This window comes from Delphinus delphis, chromosome 15 (assembly GCF_949987515.2).
Source record: "Delphinus delphis chromosome 15, mDelDel1.2, whole genome shotgun sequence".
Lineage (NCBI taxonomy): Eukaryota > Metazoa > Chordata > Mammalia > Artiodactyla > Delphinidae > Delphinus > Delphinus delphis.
In genome coordinates this window covers 59892497-59914298 of record NC_082697.1, presented here as the reverse complement: position 1 = coordinate 59914298, position 21802 = coordinate 59892497, and the positions used below count along the sequence as shown (strand labels likewise).

Sequence of the window (21802 nt, the reverse complement as noted above, 5' to 3'; positions counted from 1 at the left end):
ACCTCACATCGTCCTCACAACAACCTTAGGAGGGAGGTGATAGTGTTGTCTCCAACTTGTTGATCAAAAAGAGGGGCTCAGAGAGGTTGAATGACTTGGAGAAAGTAACAAGAGTACCAGTGACGGGACCACGATCAGAACTCAGGTGTGTCTGAGGCTAAGTCCATCACACTCTGCTGATACCTCTCTTTCAAGAAGGTGGCAGGGTGTACAACCCCCCTGACCTTGTTATCATGCCTCATGTAGATTCAGGGTCTGGAGGTCGAGTAGAAAACAATAGGGAAAATCAGTGACCCCAGAGGAACTTGGGCCTCCCCTCTCTGGGACCCCTTTTCTCTTCCCCAGACAAAGCAGGATAAATACAGATGCATTTAGGAGGAGAGGGGAAATTAGCCTGGTTTGAGGAGAAAAATAGCCTCTAAGCCCTTGCTTTTGACCTGACCTGAAATATTTTCTAAATGCATCAGACAACAACAGGCTGATATAAAGACAGGGATGCTGACTGCCTCTAAATGTTGTCATGGGAATCGTAATGGCTTTGTTTTTCACAAGGGAAGGAAAAAAAAGTTTATGCCTCAAATTAGCAGGTCTGTCATGTTCCAAACTGTTTACATTTCTAAAAATGGATGTTGACATGTGAATACTTATTATCTAATGCAGACCCAAAAAATCTGCCTCTCTCAAGGCAACAACTGGGTAACAAGGGGTTCTCATTAGACACGAGGGTCTAAAGCTCTCACTCCCAATTCTGGAATATGGGGTGACACTCCTCATTCCCCTCCACCCCGCCCCAGAGCTCAAGTTGCTTCGGAGCCTCTGGGACTCTGGTCAAACTTCCCTCTTCAGAACCCTCAACCCACAGAAAGATGCTTGGAGACCCAATCAAACAGTCTTAGTTTCCCAGCAAGATTTCTCTACTGCAGTGGTTTTTAAAGTATGGTCCCCAGACCAGCAGCATCAGCATCACCTTGGAACCTGTTAGCAGTTCAGCTCCTCTGGCCACACCTAGTGAATCAGAAGCTCTGGGGTGGGGCCCAGGAATTAGGTTTTAACACTCCTCCAGGAGATGCTGATATGCACTGAAGTGGCTCAAACTTGAGAACCACAGGGTGGCCCACGGCTCCGTCCTCTGCACTCCCACGCACTCACTACCTTCTGCAGTCTCTTCATTACCCCTCTGCTCTATTTTCTTCTCTTCATCCTCTACCCACCCCAGTTCAGGGCACTGCCCACCTGGATGACTGCAAGAGTCTTCCAGAAGGTGACTTCAACTCCAGCCCACCCTCCCCCAATCCAGTCTCCACTTAGAAACCAGAACTGTCTTTTGAGAAGGCAAAATGGCCCTACCAGTATCTTACCTACAGCCCTGCAATATCTTCTAACTTCTCCCAGTTCAAGGTCACTAAAGGGTTTGACCTTCACCTGCTTGGGTCAGCTACATCCTCCCAACTACCACATCCGACAAAGCATAAGGAGTGAAGAAAGAAGAGAACTGAGTTTCCAGTCTGTTCTGGAAAATAGCCATTCCCATCATACCCCAGTGGGAAATAACCTAAGCATTAGAGTCAGGCAGACATGGGTTCAAATTCAGCTTCATCACTTAGCAGCTATATGACTTTAGACAAGCAAGAGCTAGCCTCGCTCAGAGGCCCATGTCCTCGACTCTGAAGGGGAAGGACAACACATACATGGCTGGGTCATCGGAGAGTTCAAGGACAAAATGACATAAAGGGCCCAGCCCTCTGTCTGGCACATAGTAGGGGGTTAATAAATTATAGCCACCACCTAGCCCAGTCACCCAGCTAGTTAACGCACAGACTCAAGGGGACCAACTTTTGATGCTCACCATGGTAGCCAGGAAAGTTGAAAATAGCATCTGTTCCCCAAAAGGCTAATCATTCCCAAGACCCCGGGCCAACAACCTGACTCTGTTTATCTCTCCCTCACAATTTGTGTTTTTCCCCCTGCATTAATTTACCTTACATTTTGCCATTTGCCTGCACAGTTTTCTGAGAAAAAAAACGTCTCCTGGATGTCTTACCTGGGATGGTTTCTGATAGTGACATTTTCCTTCAGGCAATGAACATTGGGAAGTGAGGAGTGGCACACTTTTCAACAACAGCCCGGAGCACAGACATGCCACCCCAGGCGCGCAGACACACACACACACAACACCTACACACTGGAACTCAGACGGACCCGCAGGTCCACCCAACGCGGACACATGTGTGCACACAGACACCAGGATTCTCTGCGCCTTCATGGATTAATGCCAAATCCAACAACACCTGGACAAAAGAGCTAGAAAAAGCCATACGGTACCTTTCGGTGACTTAAGTGTCGCCACTGTCCAGTCACCCTCAGAACTTCCTAAAAAAACAACAATGGAGAGATGCTGATCTATCTGTTCACGGGCTTCCCATGTGTGCTGTGCCCTCAACGCCCAGATGCTCTGCAGGCACCCCAGCTGCAGCCTCCAAGGGGCGCAGGTCTCAGGGGACCGGGAAACAGGGCGAGGGACCAAACGCGCAATTACGATTATGTGAACACTTCTCTCCGCAAGGCCCTGAAGCACGATTAAGATAATACCCAACACAGGATCAAGAGAGGTTCCCCTGAAGAAAGCCTAGATGTTTTCAGGGAGGGAGAGAATTCCTAGGTGGCTCTAAATTTCAACCCTCTAAGAAAGAAAGCAAAGTTTTAGTTACATGAGGTCACTTTGGCTAATAACGCTCTGTTGACAAGAGATAAATTTTGATCCTCTTTTATTGCAATCCCCATGCTAAAAAGGTGGGGGGAGCATCATTAGCTCCAAATTCAAGGTCGGGGCAGGCTCTGCTGACTGCAACTTTAAATGCTGGGTGGCAGGCTGGGTGGAGTGGAGACCCCACATTCACAGTGCCTAGCACACAGTCTGTGTTTGAAAAATACTGTTGAATGAATGAATGAATTCAAGGTTCTCCACGGGGTCACTCTTCCTGAGGTAAGGAAATTCCCCTCAATGCTAAAGGAATCAAACTTGTTATCTGAGAATCCCATAATGCCTGGGACTTTGATTATAAATCAGTTTCTCTAAATTGAATTCCATTTTAGAGGTACTGGATGGGCCCTGGGGGAATCTCTTATTATTAGGAGAACCTCATAGTGACCCTTTTGTAAAGGATGGTGAGAATGACTATGGCTACAGCCTACCCCGCTCCTCGACAGACCCTCTCTGTAAGATCGGGTTTTACTCAAACCGAGGCAAACCTGCGCACGTGCCTAAGCAGCAGCCTCTGCCCACTGGCTGGCGGCCTGACCAATCAGCGTGCGCTACTAGCTCCAGTTTCCTTTCTTAGGAATCTACCTGGAAAAACCAAGTCCTCAACGTTTCTGCACAATTTCCAGAGATTTATCAGGCTGCCAGCTGGGAAGAGATGGAGGGAACAGTCTGTGATCTGAATGATTACAGAGCACAGATCCGGCCCCATTTAAACATTTCTGGTTGGCCTCCCAGGCGTGCCAAAGGATGCTCAAATTGCCACGCTCCCCCTGCGGATATGAGCGCTACACCCTCATCACTAGCAACAGAGGGGAAATTGGAATAACAGGTGAAGAGTGACGAACTTAAAATTAAGTGGGACCCGCCTGGGACGCCTTCATGCTTCTTCTCCCTCTGAGCCAGGATCGTTGACATCTGGGAATAGTGATGCGGCCCCAGATCTTCCTGTGCGGGGTGGACACGTGCCTGACCGAGTCACTGAGTCACTAAGCCCAAGGAAGCCGTTTGCTCCCAAATCAAATCCACGACTGCCTTGAAGGCAGGAAACAAGCTGTGGTCACCTCTGTCCCCACTATCTAAGACAGGGCAAGACAGTAACAAGTTTTGTTTCGTAAATCCAAAGCTAATAAGGGCAGTTAATAAGATGGCACACAAGCTACCAAATATATAGCAAGGCCCCATTATGGGCTTGGTGACACTAATGGACATTAGATAAATATTTTTTGGGTGAAAAATTAAATGCTTATGTAAAGAGGATGGGCCTACGGCATTGAGAGGAAGCGGCCATGAGGGAACTTTCTGGGAGAGGAAAATATTTCTTATCCTTACTGGGATGCTGATGACCCTAGTGTATGTATATTTTCAGTAGTCACACTATTGTGAAATTACAATCTGAGTAGTATACTATTCATAAGAAATTATACCTCAACTGTAATGCACCTTAAACATGTTATACCTCAATTGTACTCAGCATCATGAGAAAACTTTTACCTTCAAACAAAGAAAACAATTCATAGCTTAGTAAGTCCTCCCCCACAAAGAGGAAAATGGGCCTTTTCAATCTTTTTTTTTTTTATTTTGGCCTGGTTATAACCTCTGGTGCCAGAAATTGCTCTGTGAGAGACAGCATCGTTTCGTGGGAAGAAGATGACCTGAATCAGGCTATCCCAAATATGGGTCTTGGCTCTTTGGGTGTGACTTTGGGAAAATTACTTAACTATACCAAGCCTCAGTTTCCCCATCTTTTGACCTTGGGACTGATACCTCCTTCAGAGGTGTGCTGTTTGGGTCAATGATACTAGCTCACTTTCCTCCATAACAATGACAAAAGAAAAACTAGCAGAGGTTAATTCACATTTGAGGGGCTTAGGCATCACGTAGGGTTTTCACACATGATTCCTACAGAAAGAGCAAAAAAGAATTCCTGCCACAGCTAAGTGCATTGTTGCTGTGGTTGTAAAAAGTGCTACTGGAAAATGTAACATGGTACTGGGAAAATAGTCCATAGAGTGTCAAATAGCAACAGAGAAAATATTTTCTTATTAAATTCTTGAATTAAAAAAAAAAAAGGCACAGCCTTTTATCAATAATGCTGTTACTTCCTGTCTCTTTCTCTAGCTGGGCAGCGTAAGTTGCACTAAAGCATCTGAAGGGCATGCGGTCAGGAACCTTTAGCAGCTGAGGATTTAAACTCTCAAGACACTTAGAGGAAAAACTAGACACGGGGCCAATAGGAGCTAAATGCCAACATGCCGTCAATTTCCACTTGCAAAGCCCATCAGGAACTACATAACAGAGCGGTCTTTTCCCAGTTCTGGAGGCAGGAATCACCCATCTCCGAATCATCAGGTGACCCTTCGGGAGATTTTCACAACTGTCTTTGCAAACATTGACCCATGAAGAACCATAAAGCGGGTCCTTGCATTGTAACCACCTATCCACAGGTGGCTCAGGCCAGAGGATTTGTGTGCTTAACTGAATTTTCAGGTTACAGTTTGGCTCAGTCGAGAACAACGCACACTTCTTGACTTTAGAAAATACTTAGAAAATGTTTAAACCCACATTTCTGACTCAGTAAGGAGAGTTAATGGAGTGAAACAGAATCTTTCTCTGATGGATTGTAGGAGTCATAGCTCTGGGCATATGGACCTTCACTGTCCAGGCTATTGACGGGGAGAGTGAAGAGGTTTGGGCCGCCTCTTTGCTGGCCCTAAGCACAACTCAGAAAAGTCATCTGCTGTTTGCTTCTTGCTTGTTTGTTTTATCAGAGTCCCAAAGTGAGTTAGCTTTCAGGTACATCTTTCCCATCAAACTAGAGTGAAGATATGGACCCAACTTTCTATTTCCTTCAAAGTGAAATCTACCAATTGCATGTTAATCAAGGTACCAGTGTATCTGGAAATTCAAGGAAAAATATGACCAACAAACAATTCTGGTCTGGAGACTTTCATATGGGGCAGTATTGATTGAGGGCTGACCATGTACCAGGGTAAGCACTTTCCCTGCAGTGTATCATCAAATCTTGCCAATAGACAATTAGTTGGATATTTTTATTATCTCCGTTGTACACATGGGGTAACTGAGACCTGGAAGGTTGAGTAATTTCTGCAATAAACGTATGAACTGGATCTTAAACTCAGTCCTGACCAACTGCAGGGGCAGTGCTATATGCCACCATCTTGCTGATGATCTCATGCTCCTGACATGATGGGGGTGGTGTCTGTCACATGGTATTATTCAGTGGTTTTACAAATATGTATTGGGAGGGCTTATTAAGATCCCTTCATGAGTGATCACAGGCCACAGAAGCAATAACCGATTTGTCCTGTGCCAGCAGAGATGAGGTGGGCTTTACCCTTCGTGGAAGACGGCAGAGAAGAGGAGGAAAAAGCCAGGAATCATGCAGTTTTAGAACATGTCAGACCTCTGCAGATGTCAGTGGATCACCAAATACAGACCCCCAAGTTTATTCACCCCAAGGAGAAGAAGAGCCGAGGGTGAGTTCTGGAGTGATTTTGAAAACACTGAAGTGAGCATTTATTTTGTTACTATTACATGGACTAAATGCTTAAAATAATATTTGAGTTATGGATAAAACAAGATTTTTTTTAATTACATAGTCCAAAGGCGATATTTGATGCTTGTGTTCTCTGGTGCTCTGCTGAGACCAATTTTCCCACATAGCTCTACATGGTTGAAATGGCAGGTGGGGGATGGGAAAAGGTAAAGAAAGGAAAAAAGGGAAGAACTTTTGAAATGAATAAAAATACTAGTTCAAAAAAAAGAGAAAAGATCCCTTCATGGTGCTACATGCTGGGGATACATCGATGAAAGGGACGGACTTGGTTCATGCCTCAGTGGGACCTACAATCAAGGGACACCAGATTAAATGTCTGCAGGACGGATGAAAGCGTTGAACAAATAATCATTCAACTTCATCACTCCTTCTTGTACAGAGTACAGTGAGGTTTAGCCTCTTACATTTCCCTAGTGTATGCTAACATTTTACAATAACTGGCCAATGAACTCCTTGGGAACGGAGACCGTTCTGTAGTCACATGCTATATAGGACCAGATGTTACATTCCCAAATCCCTGAATTATAGAAAGAAAGGAGCTCTCTTTAAACATGAATGAGTGTGATTTCAACAAGCAAACAACAAAAATAAAATTAAATAAATAAAATAAAAATTAATTTGATTTAATTAAATCAAAAAATTGATTTTAAAAATTAATTTGATTTAATTAATTAAATTAAATCAAATCAAATTAAATTAAATAGATGGGAAGTCTTGTTTGGCAAGAATTTATCTCAGGAACTACCAATAATTCCCACCCTTTTCTCCCCAGAGTTGGTAGTGAATGAAGGAGACACATTTAATGGTCCACGGGTATTCTAATGACTAGAATGAGTAGAACTGTTTAATTTTCCAATTTTAAAATTAGAATGGAGCTTGGAAACTAGAGAGTTCAGGTTCTTCGTTTTTCACACAAAGAAGCTGAGGTCAGGGGGTTTTGGTGACCAACCCACTCGATGTTCTGAATATTAAAGTCTCCAAGAGAACACTGATTTTCCAGAGGTATTTTTGAACTTGGCAGTTAACACTAAAGGCTGTCCAAGTCTCCCCTTATTTACTGAATTGAAATTTTTAGAAAATGAGTCTGGTTATCAGAGACTGCAGAGCTTTCTACAGCAAACCATTTTTTAAACAACTTCTCTACTGGGTGGTAATGATTTTGTTAATGAAATGCATTTCATCATTCACAGCACAGTCACATTATGCCTTAATAGAGAACCCTTGAAATAATGTTTATTATGGGATTTGCATTTCATTTGGGCAGGCAGACTCTGGACTCCTGGGTAACCCATCGGGTCATGCATTCGCTCAGTCTGCCCCTCACGGGACCTCACAGGACCAGTGACTCAGATAAAGCTTGTGAACTCCCGTAATAGTCAGAAAAGAAGGACCAAGAAGAAGAGGGTCACATCAACCACAGCCAGGATCGAGGAGGGTACCCCAAGTGAGACCCTTCAGAGTTTTTACAAGATATAGGGGTGCTCCCTTCCAACTAAGCTATTCTTTGATTCTTGTCAAAGACAAGCTCATTCCTTCATTCAACAAACATTTCAGGAGTCCCGGCTTTGTGGAAGAAAGTGTTACTCAAGGAGTGTCAAATAAACTTTCAGACTGCAAGTTTAATTCCAAATGCACTGCAAACATTTGCTATACCAAGAAGCCCTGAGTCAATGCTGGACAGAATCAAGGAATTCTGTTGGAAGATCCATTTATGATTTACCCAAAGAGCTATTGGGTGTTGAGGGGGAAGGAAACACTGGGCCTAAGTTGAAGAAATGAGTTGTTTTGGGTAATAGGACCAGTTCAAAAAGAAAAAGACGTCTGGGTGGATTTTTTTTAATGCAAAACAAGAATCAAGTATAACAGCAGATGCTCTTCATCACCTAAGTGCAAGGCTCAGAAAGGGAGGTGGGCCACTGAACAGTGCATGAAGGCTTCTGCAGTTACATTGGCACAGATGCCCTGACTCTTTCTCTCCTAGGCAACAGCTCCCTTCCCTTCCTAGTAACATCTGAGTTTATCTGAACACGTTTAGGATGTATGTGCTCTGCAAACACACAATACGGAATAGAAGAAATCTGTGGTCATGGGTGTAGATGAGGGTTGAGGTGGGTGGAGAAATTCAACAGGAAACGTGGGAGATTACTATGTAAAGTCCTACGAGGCTTGGAATTTAGGCAGCACAACCTGTGCCCTCAGAATTATAAGCACCCCTCAAGCCCTCTTCAAATGGTTCCATCTGGAAATCGTGGGAGATTGAGGAATAGGAATTCCTAAAGATGGACTTCTGGTTCGAACGCTAAGCTCCAAGTATGTGTCTGGCCCTCTGTTGGGCACCAACGTGCTTGTTTTATGAATCTGATGTCTGTAGACCGTGGTTCCGACAGCAGCCTAGACATGTGATCATGTCTGTGCTTTGGTTTCTGTCCTGAGTTTGTAACAAAATTAGGATATGGGGTCTGGGAGTCTTCTGCCCGCCCCAAAGCTTGACTTTGCTGCGGGTGCTGCTTCCATCCTATAGAACGGGGCCATGAGTCATTTGTTTAGGAACCTGGGTCACTGTCAGACTCCCTCATGTACAAATCGAGGGAATGGACTGAACCCCAACCCACCCAGGGCTGTGGGAAGAGAGCAGCAGGAGCACAGGTTCTGCAGCGATAAAAACACAAGTTCAAGTTGCCCACAGGCTGCTTGAATGGGAGCAAGTTAAATTAGCCTCCCCGAGTCTCAGTTTTCCTAATCTGAAAATTGGGGCAATACTTATGCCTTCCTCTTTGGAGCGCTATGAGAAAATAAGACAGTGTCTATAAAAGGGCCAATGCAATGTCTGGCACTTGATAAGAACTCAGGTAATAGGAGCTCCAGGCTCCCCCCCCACCCCCCAACACCAGAAATGTTTACATCTGGAAATTTTGAAAGATAGATAGATGATAGATAGATAGATGATGGATGGATAGATAGATGATGCATAGATAGTAGATGGATAGATAGATGATGGATGATAGATACATAGATAGGTGATAGATAGATGAGATAAGAAAGACAGAAAAAGGAGTAGAAAAAAAATAGGGGATAAGGAAATCTAGAAGGAACAGAAAAGTACAGGAGAGAGAGAGAAGAAACAAAACAGCACTTACCGACAGCCTTCAAGGAGGCGTACTTGTTGAGCTCTTTGCCAGGCGGCTGCTGTTCGTAGGGGTTGGAGATCTGGCCCAGGCTGGGGTAGGAATGTGGATGGCCCATCTGCTGGAGCAAAGGGGAGGTGGGCACTGCGTTGTTCATCTGGGTGGTGTCTAGAAGTGAAGAGAACAGACGGAGATGGTCACCAATGGGGCAGGACCTTCTACCCACTCCCACCATGGCCACGTCCCTTGAGACCAAAACTCCACGCCCTTTGGGGACACAAGAGGGAGGGCAGCCGAGGATGGGCAGGTATATCGGCAACAACCAACTCTGCATTGGAGAGCACCTGAGGATGGATGGGTAAAGAGCAAAGGATTCCCCAAGAACACTTCCATCTCCCCCCAGATTAACATAAGGTCCTATCACTGCGGGGACTACTTTTATCAAAGCAATATACATATAAAAAGATGACCAACTTCAATAACAGTCAAGGAAATGCAAGTCAGGACAACGGGAGGCCACTCCCCTGCCAAGAGATTGGCAAAAATTAGGACTGAAGGACGCCAATCTAGCAAAGATGTTGGAAACTGGACAGTCTCATAAACTCATGGTGGACATATGATTTGCTGTATCTGCAGAAAGGAATCTGGCAGCGTGTATGGAAATTTAAAATGCATGTGTATGTTGACCAAATAATACCACTTCTAGGGATGGAGCCTTCAGCCTACAAGCAACAGAATGTGAGGATATTTGTTCAGAGCTGTTCTTTGCACCATGGTTTGTAAAGTGAAAAATAAAAACCACACAGAAACAACCTGAACTCCTATCAATGTAGGAATGCTTAAATTATTGTACATCTGTATTAGGCACATAATATGTACACACATATGATGGGCTATCATTCAGCTGTTAAAAAATGAGTTCAATATCAGTTAACTATACACGTCAGACTGGAGAGTTTCTTATGGTTTATATTGTTAAGGCAAAAAAAGCAAATGTCAAAGTAATGCGCATAACAGGGCGTTTGGTTTAAAGAAAAGAAAATCTGCATATTTTTGTGTGCTGTGGTTTGCAAAGACTGAAAAAAATAGGTAAAAACACACAAAATGTATACTGGCTACTTAGAGGGACTGGAATTTATGGGGGAAAAGGTTCAAGAAGTTTTCTCTCAGGAATTATTCTTTGAGCGGTTAAGGGTTTCTGTCTTCACCCTGAGAACAATGGGATGGACGGACTGAAGGCAAGAGTGAAATGGGAGTCACGGAGTCCAGGTGAGAGAATTATGGCTCAGTTTCAGGCAGGAAGCAAGGGTTCCCTCCATCTTCATGAAACACATCTGGAGATCCAGATCAACATGGCAGTAGTTGCTAGCAGTGCCTTGAAAGGTCCCCTTTACCAGCATGTGTACCCATTTCCCAGCCACTGTGTCAGTTGCTCAGAATTCACAGGTGCCCCTACCATCCAAAAAATTGTTCTCGGCTGATGGGAGCCACCATCCTGGGCTTAATCTGCTTAATGTCCCTCACCCTTAACACCCAGGGTGGGTGACAACCAACGCCCAGCTGACACTAGGGTACCAAGACCAGCCCTTGCCTCAAGGTAGGGATAACTTTATAGAGCAAGGGGGGCTCCAGAGCTCCCATGGGTTGAGACAAGTTTAGAGCAGGGGTCAGCAAGCTTTTTCTGGAAAGGGCCAGAATGTAAATAGCTTAGGCTTTGCAGGCCATCCAGTCCAGAGACGACTCGACTCTGCCCTTGTAGCAAGAAAGCTGACATAGACATTATGTCAGCATGGCTGTGTGTCAATAAAACTTTATTTAAAACTTTATTTACCAAAATAGGTGGCAGCTGAATTTGGTCCATGGGCCATAGTTTGACAACCCCTGGTCTAGACTTTATCTGAAACTAAGAGCCCCATCCCTGTGTGGCTCCTTTATCTTTCCTATTTTGTTTCCCTCACAACCTTAGAGAGGTGTGTGTGTTTTACTCCCTCAGAGTTTCATACACCTGAACCCCTCTCTCAAGCACTGCTGCTTGTAGGCAATTCAACCCATGACATATATAGAATAAGTTTGGCTTTAGAAACCAATACACTCGAACGGAAAGAAGCAGGGTTACCACAGCTGAGACACAGAGATAAGGAGAGTATTTTTATCACTGCACATGCATGGGCCATCCCACAAGCCCAACTGTCTAATGGGAATATCGCCAAACATAAGCCAAGTCGCCCAGCCGCTGGCCAGCATCTGAGGAGGCGGACATGTCTCTCTGCCATGATAACTTTTTGGCTGGGATTCAGCTGGGGCGGAAGAGTCCTAAGATTAATGAAGTCATGGTGGAAATGTTGTCTCATGTAAATTACAGCTCTCCCTGTAGCCTGGACCCCACATCCTCTGACATTTTCCTCTCCAGAGCAACCTGCTGGGGAGGTCTGTCTGCTTCCCCTGGGCATATCAGGCCCAAATGTTGGTGTAATAGGAAGTGATTTACTGTAAGTTCTCATTGTTTGCTGCTCTGTGGGTTTTTTTCCCCAACACACACACACACACACACACACACACACAAACACACACATATTTTAGTTGACAGCTACTACTCTGTGTATTCAAAAGTACCAGTTCCAGGCACTCTGCTTCATCCCCATTTGACTCATGTGATGAGCTGCCAATCACTGTAACTCTCTTAGTTTGGGTTTTCCCAGAAGTCACTGAGATAAGGACTCAAGTACAAACATATTTGGGAGGTGAAGTCAGGCAATACTGCAGACAAGGGGTGAGGGGGCGAGATGGGAAAGAGAAAGAGGCAGATAAAGAGTGCAATGCCCAGCAAGGGGCAACTGTGGAGAACAGGAGTTTAATCCCACTCTGGCATTCTGGTAAATGGCGTTGACTGCATGTCTCAGAATTCTGTCAGCCCACGGGCAAGTGAGCCCCTGAGTATTTATGTGCCAGCTCCCATCAGTCGTTGTTTGAGGGCTGCTTCTGGGAGACAGTAATTCCCCAGCACTTGTAACCTACCATGTTCATGGGCACAGTGAGCTCTGGTGGCCAGAAAAACTCTTACTCAGAGCTGTAAGTAAGAGCTGGCAGTTGGAAATTAGGCCAGTAACTCACCCTTCTGGTCGCACAGTGAACATGTGATCCAAGTCAGACCAATCACAGCACCTCCTTCTCCTCACAGTGATTGGGCCAGAAGTGAGCATGTGATCTAGGCTGGGCCAATCAGAGTCCTTCCCTGAATTTTTTCTATTGGGAAGCTTTGGAGTCAAGGAGCCAGGAGGTCATGAATTCAAATGAGTTTGAACCTACCATGTGAAGAAAATCTTTCTTCATTGTGAAAGAATAAGGAAAGAAGCAGAGGAGATAGGGAAGTCCCTTTCTGAATAAGCTAGTGTGCTTTGGGTTTACTATCACGTGCAATGTAAGTTCTGACTAGTACAACTGTTGTCCGGAATCCCTCTGGGAGGCTGGAACTGATCAGAAGGGAGGCTTCCCATGGGGCCTGCAGAGTGCACCAAGGTGGAACCGGCATTAGCCCTGGATTTTCTACAGAGCTTCAGTAGAAATTTCAAACAGCAAATTGACTGAGTAGTGCATAAAGAATGCCCAAGGACTTTCATAAGTTAATTAACTAATATCTTAATGGCAGGTATTTTTTTTTTTCTGGAAATAGACCCTTAACTAGTTACAGAGCTGACACCACCTAAGCCCATCATCCAGTGGGAGCCCTTACTCCCATCTCTTTGCTCCCTCAGTCCCAGATCCCATCCACTATTTTCAAACTCTGTTTCCAGTCCTGCCAGGGGAAATGCTAAACACTTCATTAAAGAATTATATTCTTAAACAGAATACTCCATTATAAAGCATTTGCTTTTGGATGATTCCTCCCAAGTCCTGGGCTAACTCAGGGGCAGCGAGTAGTTACTTAATGCCAGTGGGTAGGACTGAGATGGCCCACCAAAGTGATCCAGCACAAAGGCAAATGAGGCTGCCCCAGAGTCACATTCCTACTTTCACATTCAGAACAACAGGAAGCAAATTTCTGCCAGTTTTAGATAGTCATTTTTTGCTAGCTTCCAGGCGCTGATTATTCAGAAATACTGAAATCCAGGCTCAGGGCAGCAATCAAGAATTACTAAACAGACATTGGCGACTGGGTTTCTTAAATGTTATTTTCATTTTACTGAGCAGGAGGATGGACCAGCCATGGCAACCCAGTTTTTCTGTGAGTTTTCCACACATAATATCCAGCTAAGGACGACAAACAAAAGAGTAGATGGGAGGTAAGCTCAGGTTGGCATCCAAGAAAAATAGAATAGGGTGAGTGAAGAGAGAAGAGTAGGTTATAATGTGCAAATCCTGACCTTGTCAACTGAGAGAAGAAGCATAAAGATAGGAAATAACTATTTGAATGTATGTATATACGTAGTATGTATATATGTCCATGAACGTGTATGTATTTATATACATATGTACACAAATATATAATATAATGTGTATTATATAATATATATTATATATTTTATATCTTATACATACACTAAGTATATATATGATGCAAAAGAAATTATATATATAATTTATGTATTATATATTATACATTTTATATATAATGTTTTATGTATTATGTAATATAGTAGGTATTTGTATATGTACACTTATATAATTACATATTATCAATTTTATATAGTATATAATATAGTATATAATATACTCTGCAAAAGAAATTATGTGTATACATAATTTATATATTTACTATATATATTTTACATATAAATTATATATATATATGTGTGTGTGTGTGTGTGTGTATATAATTTCTTTTGCATAGCCATGACCATAGAGGGAATCCAGGAGGACCAGCCATGTCCTGCTCCCAGCAGTATGGTTTCTCTTCTAGATACACCTCAGCCCCAGAGAGATCTTATCCACCTCACCTCTGTAGAAAGGTACTTTCTACCCAAGGTCACAAGAAAACTTTCCCTGCCTCATTACAATTTTGCAACTCCTTCTGATCCTTAGAAATAACTGACAAGGACTTGCTGTTCTGGGATGCTGCATTCCGTCAAGACCCTCAGTCAGCAAACAAGAAGTTGATAACGTCCCCATGTTCCCCTTCCTAAGACAGAAAATGGGCCTCACATATTTGACAATCATTTTCAAAGAAAGTTAAAATACACGTACTCTATATAGAAGTATCTGGCAGACTTACAGCAAGGTAACCACCATGTAAGTACTGTTATGATGTGGTATATCTTAGTTACTAAACAGACTAATGAATGCAATCCAGATAGGGTCATTAAGGTAAAAATGCTCAATTACAAACCCTGGGATGATGCTCTAGTTTTCTCAGAGCAAAAGAGGCAGATACCAACTATTACAAACTAGACCAGTTTGGCTCATCTTAGAGGAAAGGCAACAATAGTAAGTTTCTCAAGGCATATCACAAGGAAGAACTGCACAGAAAGGCACAAGATGGTCAAAGACTGCTGTTCTGTGGAGCATATATTATATGCCAGTCACTTGGTAATGAACTTTTCATGTGCTATCTCCTTAAATCCTCATATCAATCCTGTGAAGTAATGATACAGGAACAATGAGACTGTAATTTTTTATTGTAGAACAGTTTTAGATTTACAGAAATACTGCAAAGATAGCACAGAGAGTTCCAATATACCCTGGACCCAGTTTCCCCAATAGGGTACATTTGTTACAATTAATAAACCAAGACTGACATATAACTATTAACTAAAACCCATACTTTATTCAGGTTTCCTTAGTTTTTGCCTAGTGTCCTCTTTCTGCTCTAGAATCTCATCCAGGTAGCACATTAAATTTAGTCATCATGCTTCTTGAGGGATCTCTTGGCTGTGGATTTCTCAGACTTTTCCTTATTCTGATGACTTTGACAGTTTTGAGTATTGGTCAAGTATTTTGTAGAATGTCCCTCAACTGGAATTTGTCTGATGTTTTTCTCACGACTAGACTGCAGTTATGGGTTTGGGGGAGGAAAACCATAAAGAAAAGGTGACAGTCTCATCATAACATATCAAGGATACATTCTATGATGACATCATTATTGATGTCATAAATATCAATATTGCTGCCTGAGGCAGTGTTTCTCAAATCTCTCCACTATAAAGTTACTCTATTTTTCTCTCTTTGCATACCATACTCTTTGGAAGGAAGTCACTATACATAACCCACACTTAAGGAGTGGGAAGTTATGCTCTACCTCTCTGAGTACAGTGTCTACATAAATTACTTGGAATTGTTCTTCATAGCAGATTTGTCTCTTCTTCCCCATTTAATTATTTGCTCAAATATATATATATATATATATATGATATATATTAGTGTGGACACATGGATATGTATTTTATACTTCAGATTATAATCCAATGCTATTTTATTTTGTTTTTTCATTCAAATTTCCCCAGGTTTGGCCATTGGAATCTCTTTCAGTTGGCTTCTACATTCCCCCCTGCCCTTTCTTTGGAGAACTTTCTTACTTTCTAGCAATGCAAGATGCTCCAGGTTCATCTTGTTTATTTCCTGTCCCATCCTAGAATCCATTTCTCCAAGGACCCTGGTTCCCTTTCTTGGAGAATGGTGTTAGAAACCAAAATCTGGGTGCCAAGTGTGCTCACGGCTTCTAGTCCCTCTCAGTTGACTGAGTAAGGAAATCTATGTGTGTATACAGACTCATACATATATACATATCTATAAATATTTATATATGTAACCGTCTGTGTCTATATTAAGCTTAACATGAATTCATCCTGATATCTTCAACTCTAATCCATTATCACATGGATCAGTCTAGCTTTCTCCCCTTGCTCATTTATAACCTCCCACCCCAACAATGAGAAGCCTGACTCCCATCCTCCACCATCCATTTACTTAGTTGTTTAATTCCAGTATACATGTCTAGCAATATCAGAATTGTTAACCCATAGCCCTATGGGAAAACAACTGTACCAACTAGACTGCAGTCTAAGGATAATGTATTTTTCAAATTATTAGTGTGCTCTTCTCTTTTGTCTTCCGGAGTACATGAGGTTTACCTCAGATGGCCCATGGCATCCCTACACCTAGGTAAGGCTAGGAAATTAGGATTTATTAAAGAAGGAACACAAAGAAAAATGGTGATGATATTGATTAATGATAAAGAAGGTGAAAACACAGTTATATGCATAATAAACAGAGAGGTGTTATTATTTCATATACAAACTAATGTACTATTCCAAGAGTCCCTATGAGATACTGTTACTAACCCCATTTTGCACAGAGAGGTTTTGTGATTTACCCAAAGTTACACCACTTGTAAGTGGCAGAACCATGCTTTGGACCTGGCAGTCTGACTCTGGAATCCGTGCTCTTAGGCACTTCCTTCCTCCCTCTAAAGGAGGTAAATGCAAATTTCTGACATTCAAAAAAGACTGTGCAGCAAGAAAATAATAAAAATTTTAAGTCACAATATTGACTTTGGAAGGTAGTTTTTACTAAATTCCTTCATCTCTACTCTTTGGCATATTAAGGACCAGTCTTGGTTGGCAAGACCACAGAAGTTTTTGGCAAGGGTGGACCAGAGAGGAAAGGGATGGGAAGGCTCTGATTCTAGGAAATTGTGAGAATGACAAAAAGAGAGAAATAAGGGGGCCTAAGATCATGTCTCTCAACTTTCCCCTTTTGGTCTTCAGACCCAGGTGAAGGAGAAGAATGATGGATGAGTTGAGGGTGATGCTGAGGGCAAAGACCTCTTGTCCCACTCTGCTGTTTGGGATTTTGGCAGAAACTCATGGTGAAGAAGCTCTGTGCTACCAGGGGGTAGCTGAGCCTGTAAAGAAATAAAGAAGTATAAAAAACTAAAACTAGAGTTACCATATGATTCAGCAATCCCACTCCTAGGCATGTATCTGAAAAAGATGAAAACTCTAATTCAAGGAGATGTTCAGCACTATTTACAATAGCCAAGACATGGAATCAACCTAAGTGTCCATTGACAGATGAATGAAAAAAGAAAATGTGGTACACATATACAATGGAATATTACTCAGCCATAAAAAAGAATGAAATAATGCCATTTGCAGCAACATGGATGGACCTAGAGATTATCATACTAAGTGAAGTCAGACAGAGAAAGACAAATATCATGCGATATCACTTATGTGCAGAATATTTTTAAATGACACAAATAAATTTATATACAAAACAGACTCACAGACATAGAAAACAAACTCATGGTTACCAAAGAGGGAAGGGGGGAAGGGTTAAATTAGAAGTTTGGGACTAACAGATACATACTACTGTACATAAAAGAGATAAAAAACAAGGACCTACTGTATAGCACAGGGAACTATATTCAGTATTTTGTAATAACCTACAATGGAAAAGAATCTGAAAAAGTATATATATATAAACTGAATCACTTTTCTGTATACCTGAAACATTGTAAATCAACTATACTTCAATAAATAAATAAAGTACCAAAAAAAAAAAAAAAGAAAAAGAAATAAAGTGGTATGGTCTGAGTACAAGATTGTCTGGTTGGAGTTCTTCAATGACTCTCATGTACCAGAAGGCCTGAGAGCAGGGGTCCTGTTACAGAACTTGTCGGTGTGGGGCAACGAGTCCCATACAGTGGCATCGAGTGAGTTTCCTTCCACTTTCTTTTATACTTTCTTTCCCAAGTAGATGGTTAACACAGCCCAGCTCAGACAAAAGTCATATACTCAGAAAGGCCAAATAGAAAAGCACATTAACCATGTGAAAAATTTACCCCTGTTTCTCTAAGTATTACAATCCTATTTTACAGATCAAGAAACAGAAGCTCAGGGAGGTTGAGGTGCTTGTCCGAAGTCACACAGCATGTTAGTAACCATCTGGATTTGATCCCAGGTTTGTCTAATGGCAAAATTGGTGTTTCCTCCACTAAGCTAGGCTGCCTTTAGCATGGGCCAGGCTCAGCATTAAGCCTCCCCTATGAAGAGAGATTCTTCTGTCTTGAGTATCTTTCCTTGTAAAACTTCTCACTTAAATGAGTAAACCACTGGCCTTTTTGTTTCCTCTTTTATCCAGAGAATAGAACTTACTGTTGTATCTAGGGAACAAGCTGGGCTCGCCCATCCTGAGAATCCCCTACTGCCTTGTGGAACCCACCTGTGCTCTGACCTCTCCCACTCGGCTCATCCATCTATTCCTCCTCATATATTTGGGTGTCTACGGCGTGCCAGGCATTGTGTTTGGTGGACAAGTTCTAACTCTTACACTGCTTACTAACTAGAGGAGCTCATAACATTTTTCTAAAGCTTTTTTCACACTTGAGAAGTACCACATTTCTGCCTGGCTCCCAAGGCCATATTGATCCTGCCCAGGGTCCTTCTTCACCCCTACTCTTTCCAACACACTCTCTGTGCCCCGTCATGTAGCCTCAGCAGACTCTCTCCACAGACCACACCATCCAGAACAACATAATGAAAGAAGAACGGAGTTCTGAGTCAGTCAGCTCTGCATTCAAATTCTGGCTCTTCCATTTCCCAAGAGCAGCTTTGGGAGGTGTTATACAACTAACTCTGTGAGTCTCAGTTTTCTCAGTTCTAAATTGAGGACCAGAACATAAACCCTCTCGGGGTTCGCTGTGAGGTTTAGGGACTGCACATATACCATGCTCAGCATACACGTGAAACACAGTAAGCATCCAACACAGCGTAGCTAAAGCTTTACGGCTTCCGATAGTCAGGGAAACCAAGACAACGTGATGAGTGGCCATGAGAAGAGAGTGTTAGGTTTCCCTAAGGCGCTCTCTGGGCTCAGAATTCTTGGACACATTCCAGATTATTCAATTATCTCAGAACTGGACAAATAAGAGAGAATAACAGGAGATATTCCTGTGAGAACCAACTGCACTGGTAATTCTCTTAACAACAAAAGAGAATAGACATTCAGAAGTTGTAACAGAGCTCTGGGTTTTAGCTCTGTTTTCCTTTCTATCCTATCCAAACCTTTACATCCAGCATCCTTTTAAAGAGAAAACCTGAAAATTATAGTTTGAAACATCAAGTAGATTTTTCTCTGGTCACAAGCAAGCAAAAAATTAAAAAAAAAAGAATCAGATCAAACTCAAAATTACCCTGAACTTGTCAAAAGAGAACATAGCAGGCTAGCCTCTAACCAGAAAATGTTGATGTGAACAGAGAATTAAATTCATATTATTGAATCCTGGTGGCAGAGGGTTCAGAGGGAATTTGTGATAGAGAAAAAATGAACATATATCATTGGAAAACCTTTAGCCAATTGGGCATGTGTGTTACCCAAGGGTTTATACTTTTAAGCATGCAAAAATATTTTTTTTTAACTTTGAGCATCTAGGATGTGAACATTTTGAAACTGGAGTTGTTAAACAAATATTTATTTAATGTTCACTTCTGGTCATCTTGTGTGCAGACTCTGAGGGACAGAGATTCACTTCAAATCTGAGGTTGTGCTCCAAGGAGATGCAAGCCTAGGATAGGAGGCAGATCAAGAACAACACAGGTGAGAAGGAGGAGAGTTAAAATCAGCATGGTTAGTACTATGATACAGCAAAACACAGAGTTCTGTGAAGGCCCAAGGGAGGGGGTAGCTAACCCGGGTTTAGAAGGTACTTTTTGAAAAATACTCTCCAAGACAGTAACAAGAAGAGGACTTTTTAATTTGAAGTAGCATTGTGTCTGCTCAAGAAACTACAGTTTACTGGCATCACTTCTGAAATAGGACATCTCTAAGGTGGCTGAACTCACCACGGAGGGCTCAGCAGCATCATCAGAATATCAGAGGTGGTTGTTTTATGCTCCAAGCAGCCATCTCCCCAGAAGTCAACCTGATGAGCTAGTGTAATGATGGAGGTTTGTCCCTTCACTCAGGACAAACACCCATCATTACACTACTTCATGAAACTGACAGATAAATGGACAGATAAATGGATAAAGAAGATATATATGTATACACCCCACATCTTCTTTATCCATTCATATATATATGTGGGTGTGTGGATTTATATATAAACACACACACACACACACACACACACACACACACACACATAGGAGTTTGGGATTAACATATACACACTACTATATATAAAATAGATAAGCAAGGACCTACTGTATAGCCCAGGGAACTATATTCAATATCTTACAATAACCAATAATTGAAAAGCATCTGAAAAAGAATATATATATATGTATAACTGAATCATTTTGCTGTACACCTGAAACTAACACATTATAAATCAACTGTACTTCAATTTTTTTTAAAGGTTAAAAAATAAATTTAAAAACAATTTTTTAAAAAGATTAAATGAGGTCATATGGGTGGGCCCTACTCCATTCTGACTGGTGTCCTTATAAGAAAAGAACATTTGGACACAGAGATGCACAGGCAGAGGAAAGACCATGTGAGGACATGGCAAGAAGGCAGCCATCTGCAAGCCAAGGAGAGAGGCCTCAGAAGAAATCCAAACATGCTGACACCTCGATCTTGGACTTCCAGCCTCCAGAACTATGAAAAAATTAATTTCTGTTGTTAAAAAAAAGAGCCCCCAGATGGAAAGGTTGTTTCATTTCTGCTCCTTCTTCTCCTCCCTCTGTGTCCTCCTCCTCCTAATTCCACTGATTTAAGTTTTCTTTTCTCCCCCATCATGGTCAATCTGTTTTATCAGCTGCACGGTGAGTAGCAGCCAGCTGTCTTGGGCTTTATTGTTTCCAGTCCTAACGTGTTGTGGGATTTGAAACGCGATACCCACGCTTATTAGGATAAATTGTAAAGTAACCACTAGCCGCATATCAAAATAGTATTTCTTCTGAAAAATGCTCTCCTTTTTTTCCTACATATTTCCCAAGCTATCTCTGAATCATCTTCCCCGTCTCTGCTTAAACATCATGTCCTCCAGGGGACCTCCCCAACCCCATCCTATCCTAGTTACCACTGGAGCTCTCTGTATTCACTCGCTAGGGCTGCCATAACAAAGCACCACAAACCCCGAGGGCTTGAACAACAGAAATGTATCATCTCCCATACAATGCAATATTACTCAGCCATAAAAAAGAATGGAATCATGCCATTTGCAGCAACATGGAGGGACCTAGAGATTATCATACTAAGCATAGTAAGTCAGGAAAACAAATACAACATGATATCGCTTATACGTAGAATCTAAAATACTACACAAATTAACATATCTACGAAACAGAAACAGACTCACAGACATAGAGAACAGACTTGTGGTTGCCAAGGGGAGGGGGGTCGAGGAGGGAAAGACTGGGAGTTTGGGATTAGCAGATGCAAACTATTATACGTAGG

General features: G+C 42.2%; 1 protein-coding gene across 1 annotated transcript in view; it reads right to left on the bottom strand.

Moving 5' to 3' along the window:
* SHISA9 (shisa family member 9) overlaps window positions 1-21802 on the bottom strand; it is a 293858-nt gene that overhangs the window by 19128 nt on the left and 252928 nt on the right. Inside the window, exons 3-4 of the mRNA XM_060033052.1 lie at window positions 9476-9631; window positions 2323-2370 (exon numbers count right to left, since the gene is read on the bottom strand). Of these exons, the coding sequence (XP_059889035.1) occupies window positions 2323-2370; window positions 9476-9631 (204 nt within the window). The remainder of the gene's footprint in view (window positions 1-2322; window positions 2371-9475; window positions 9632-21802) is intronic.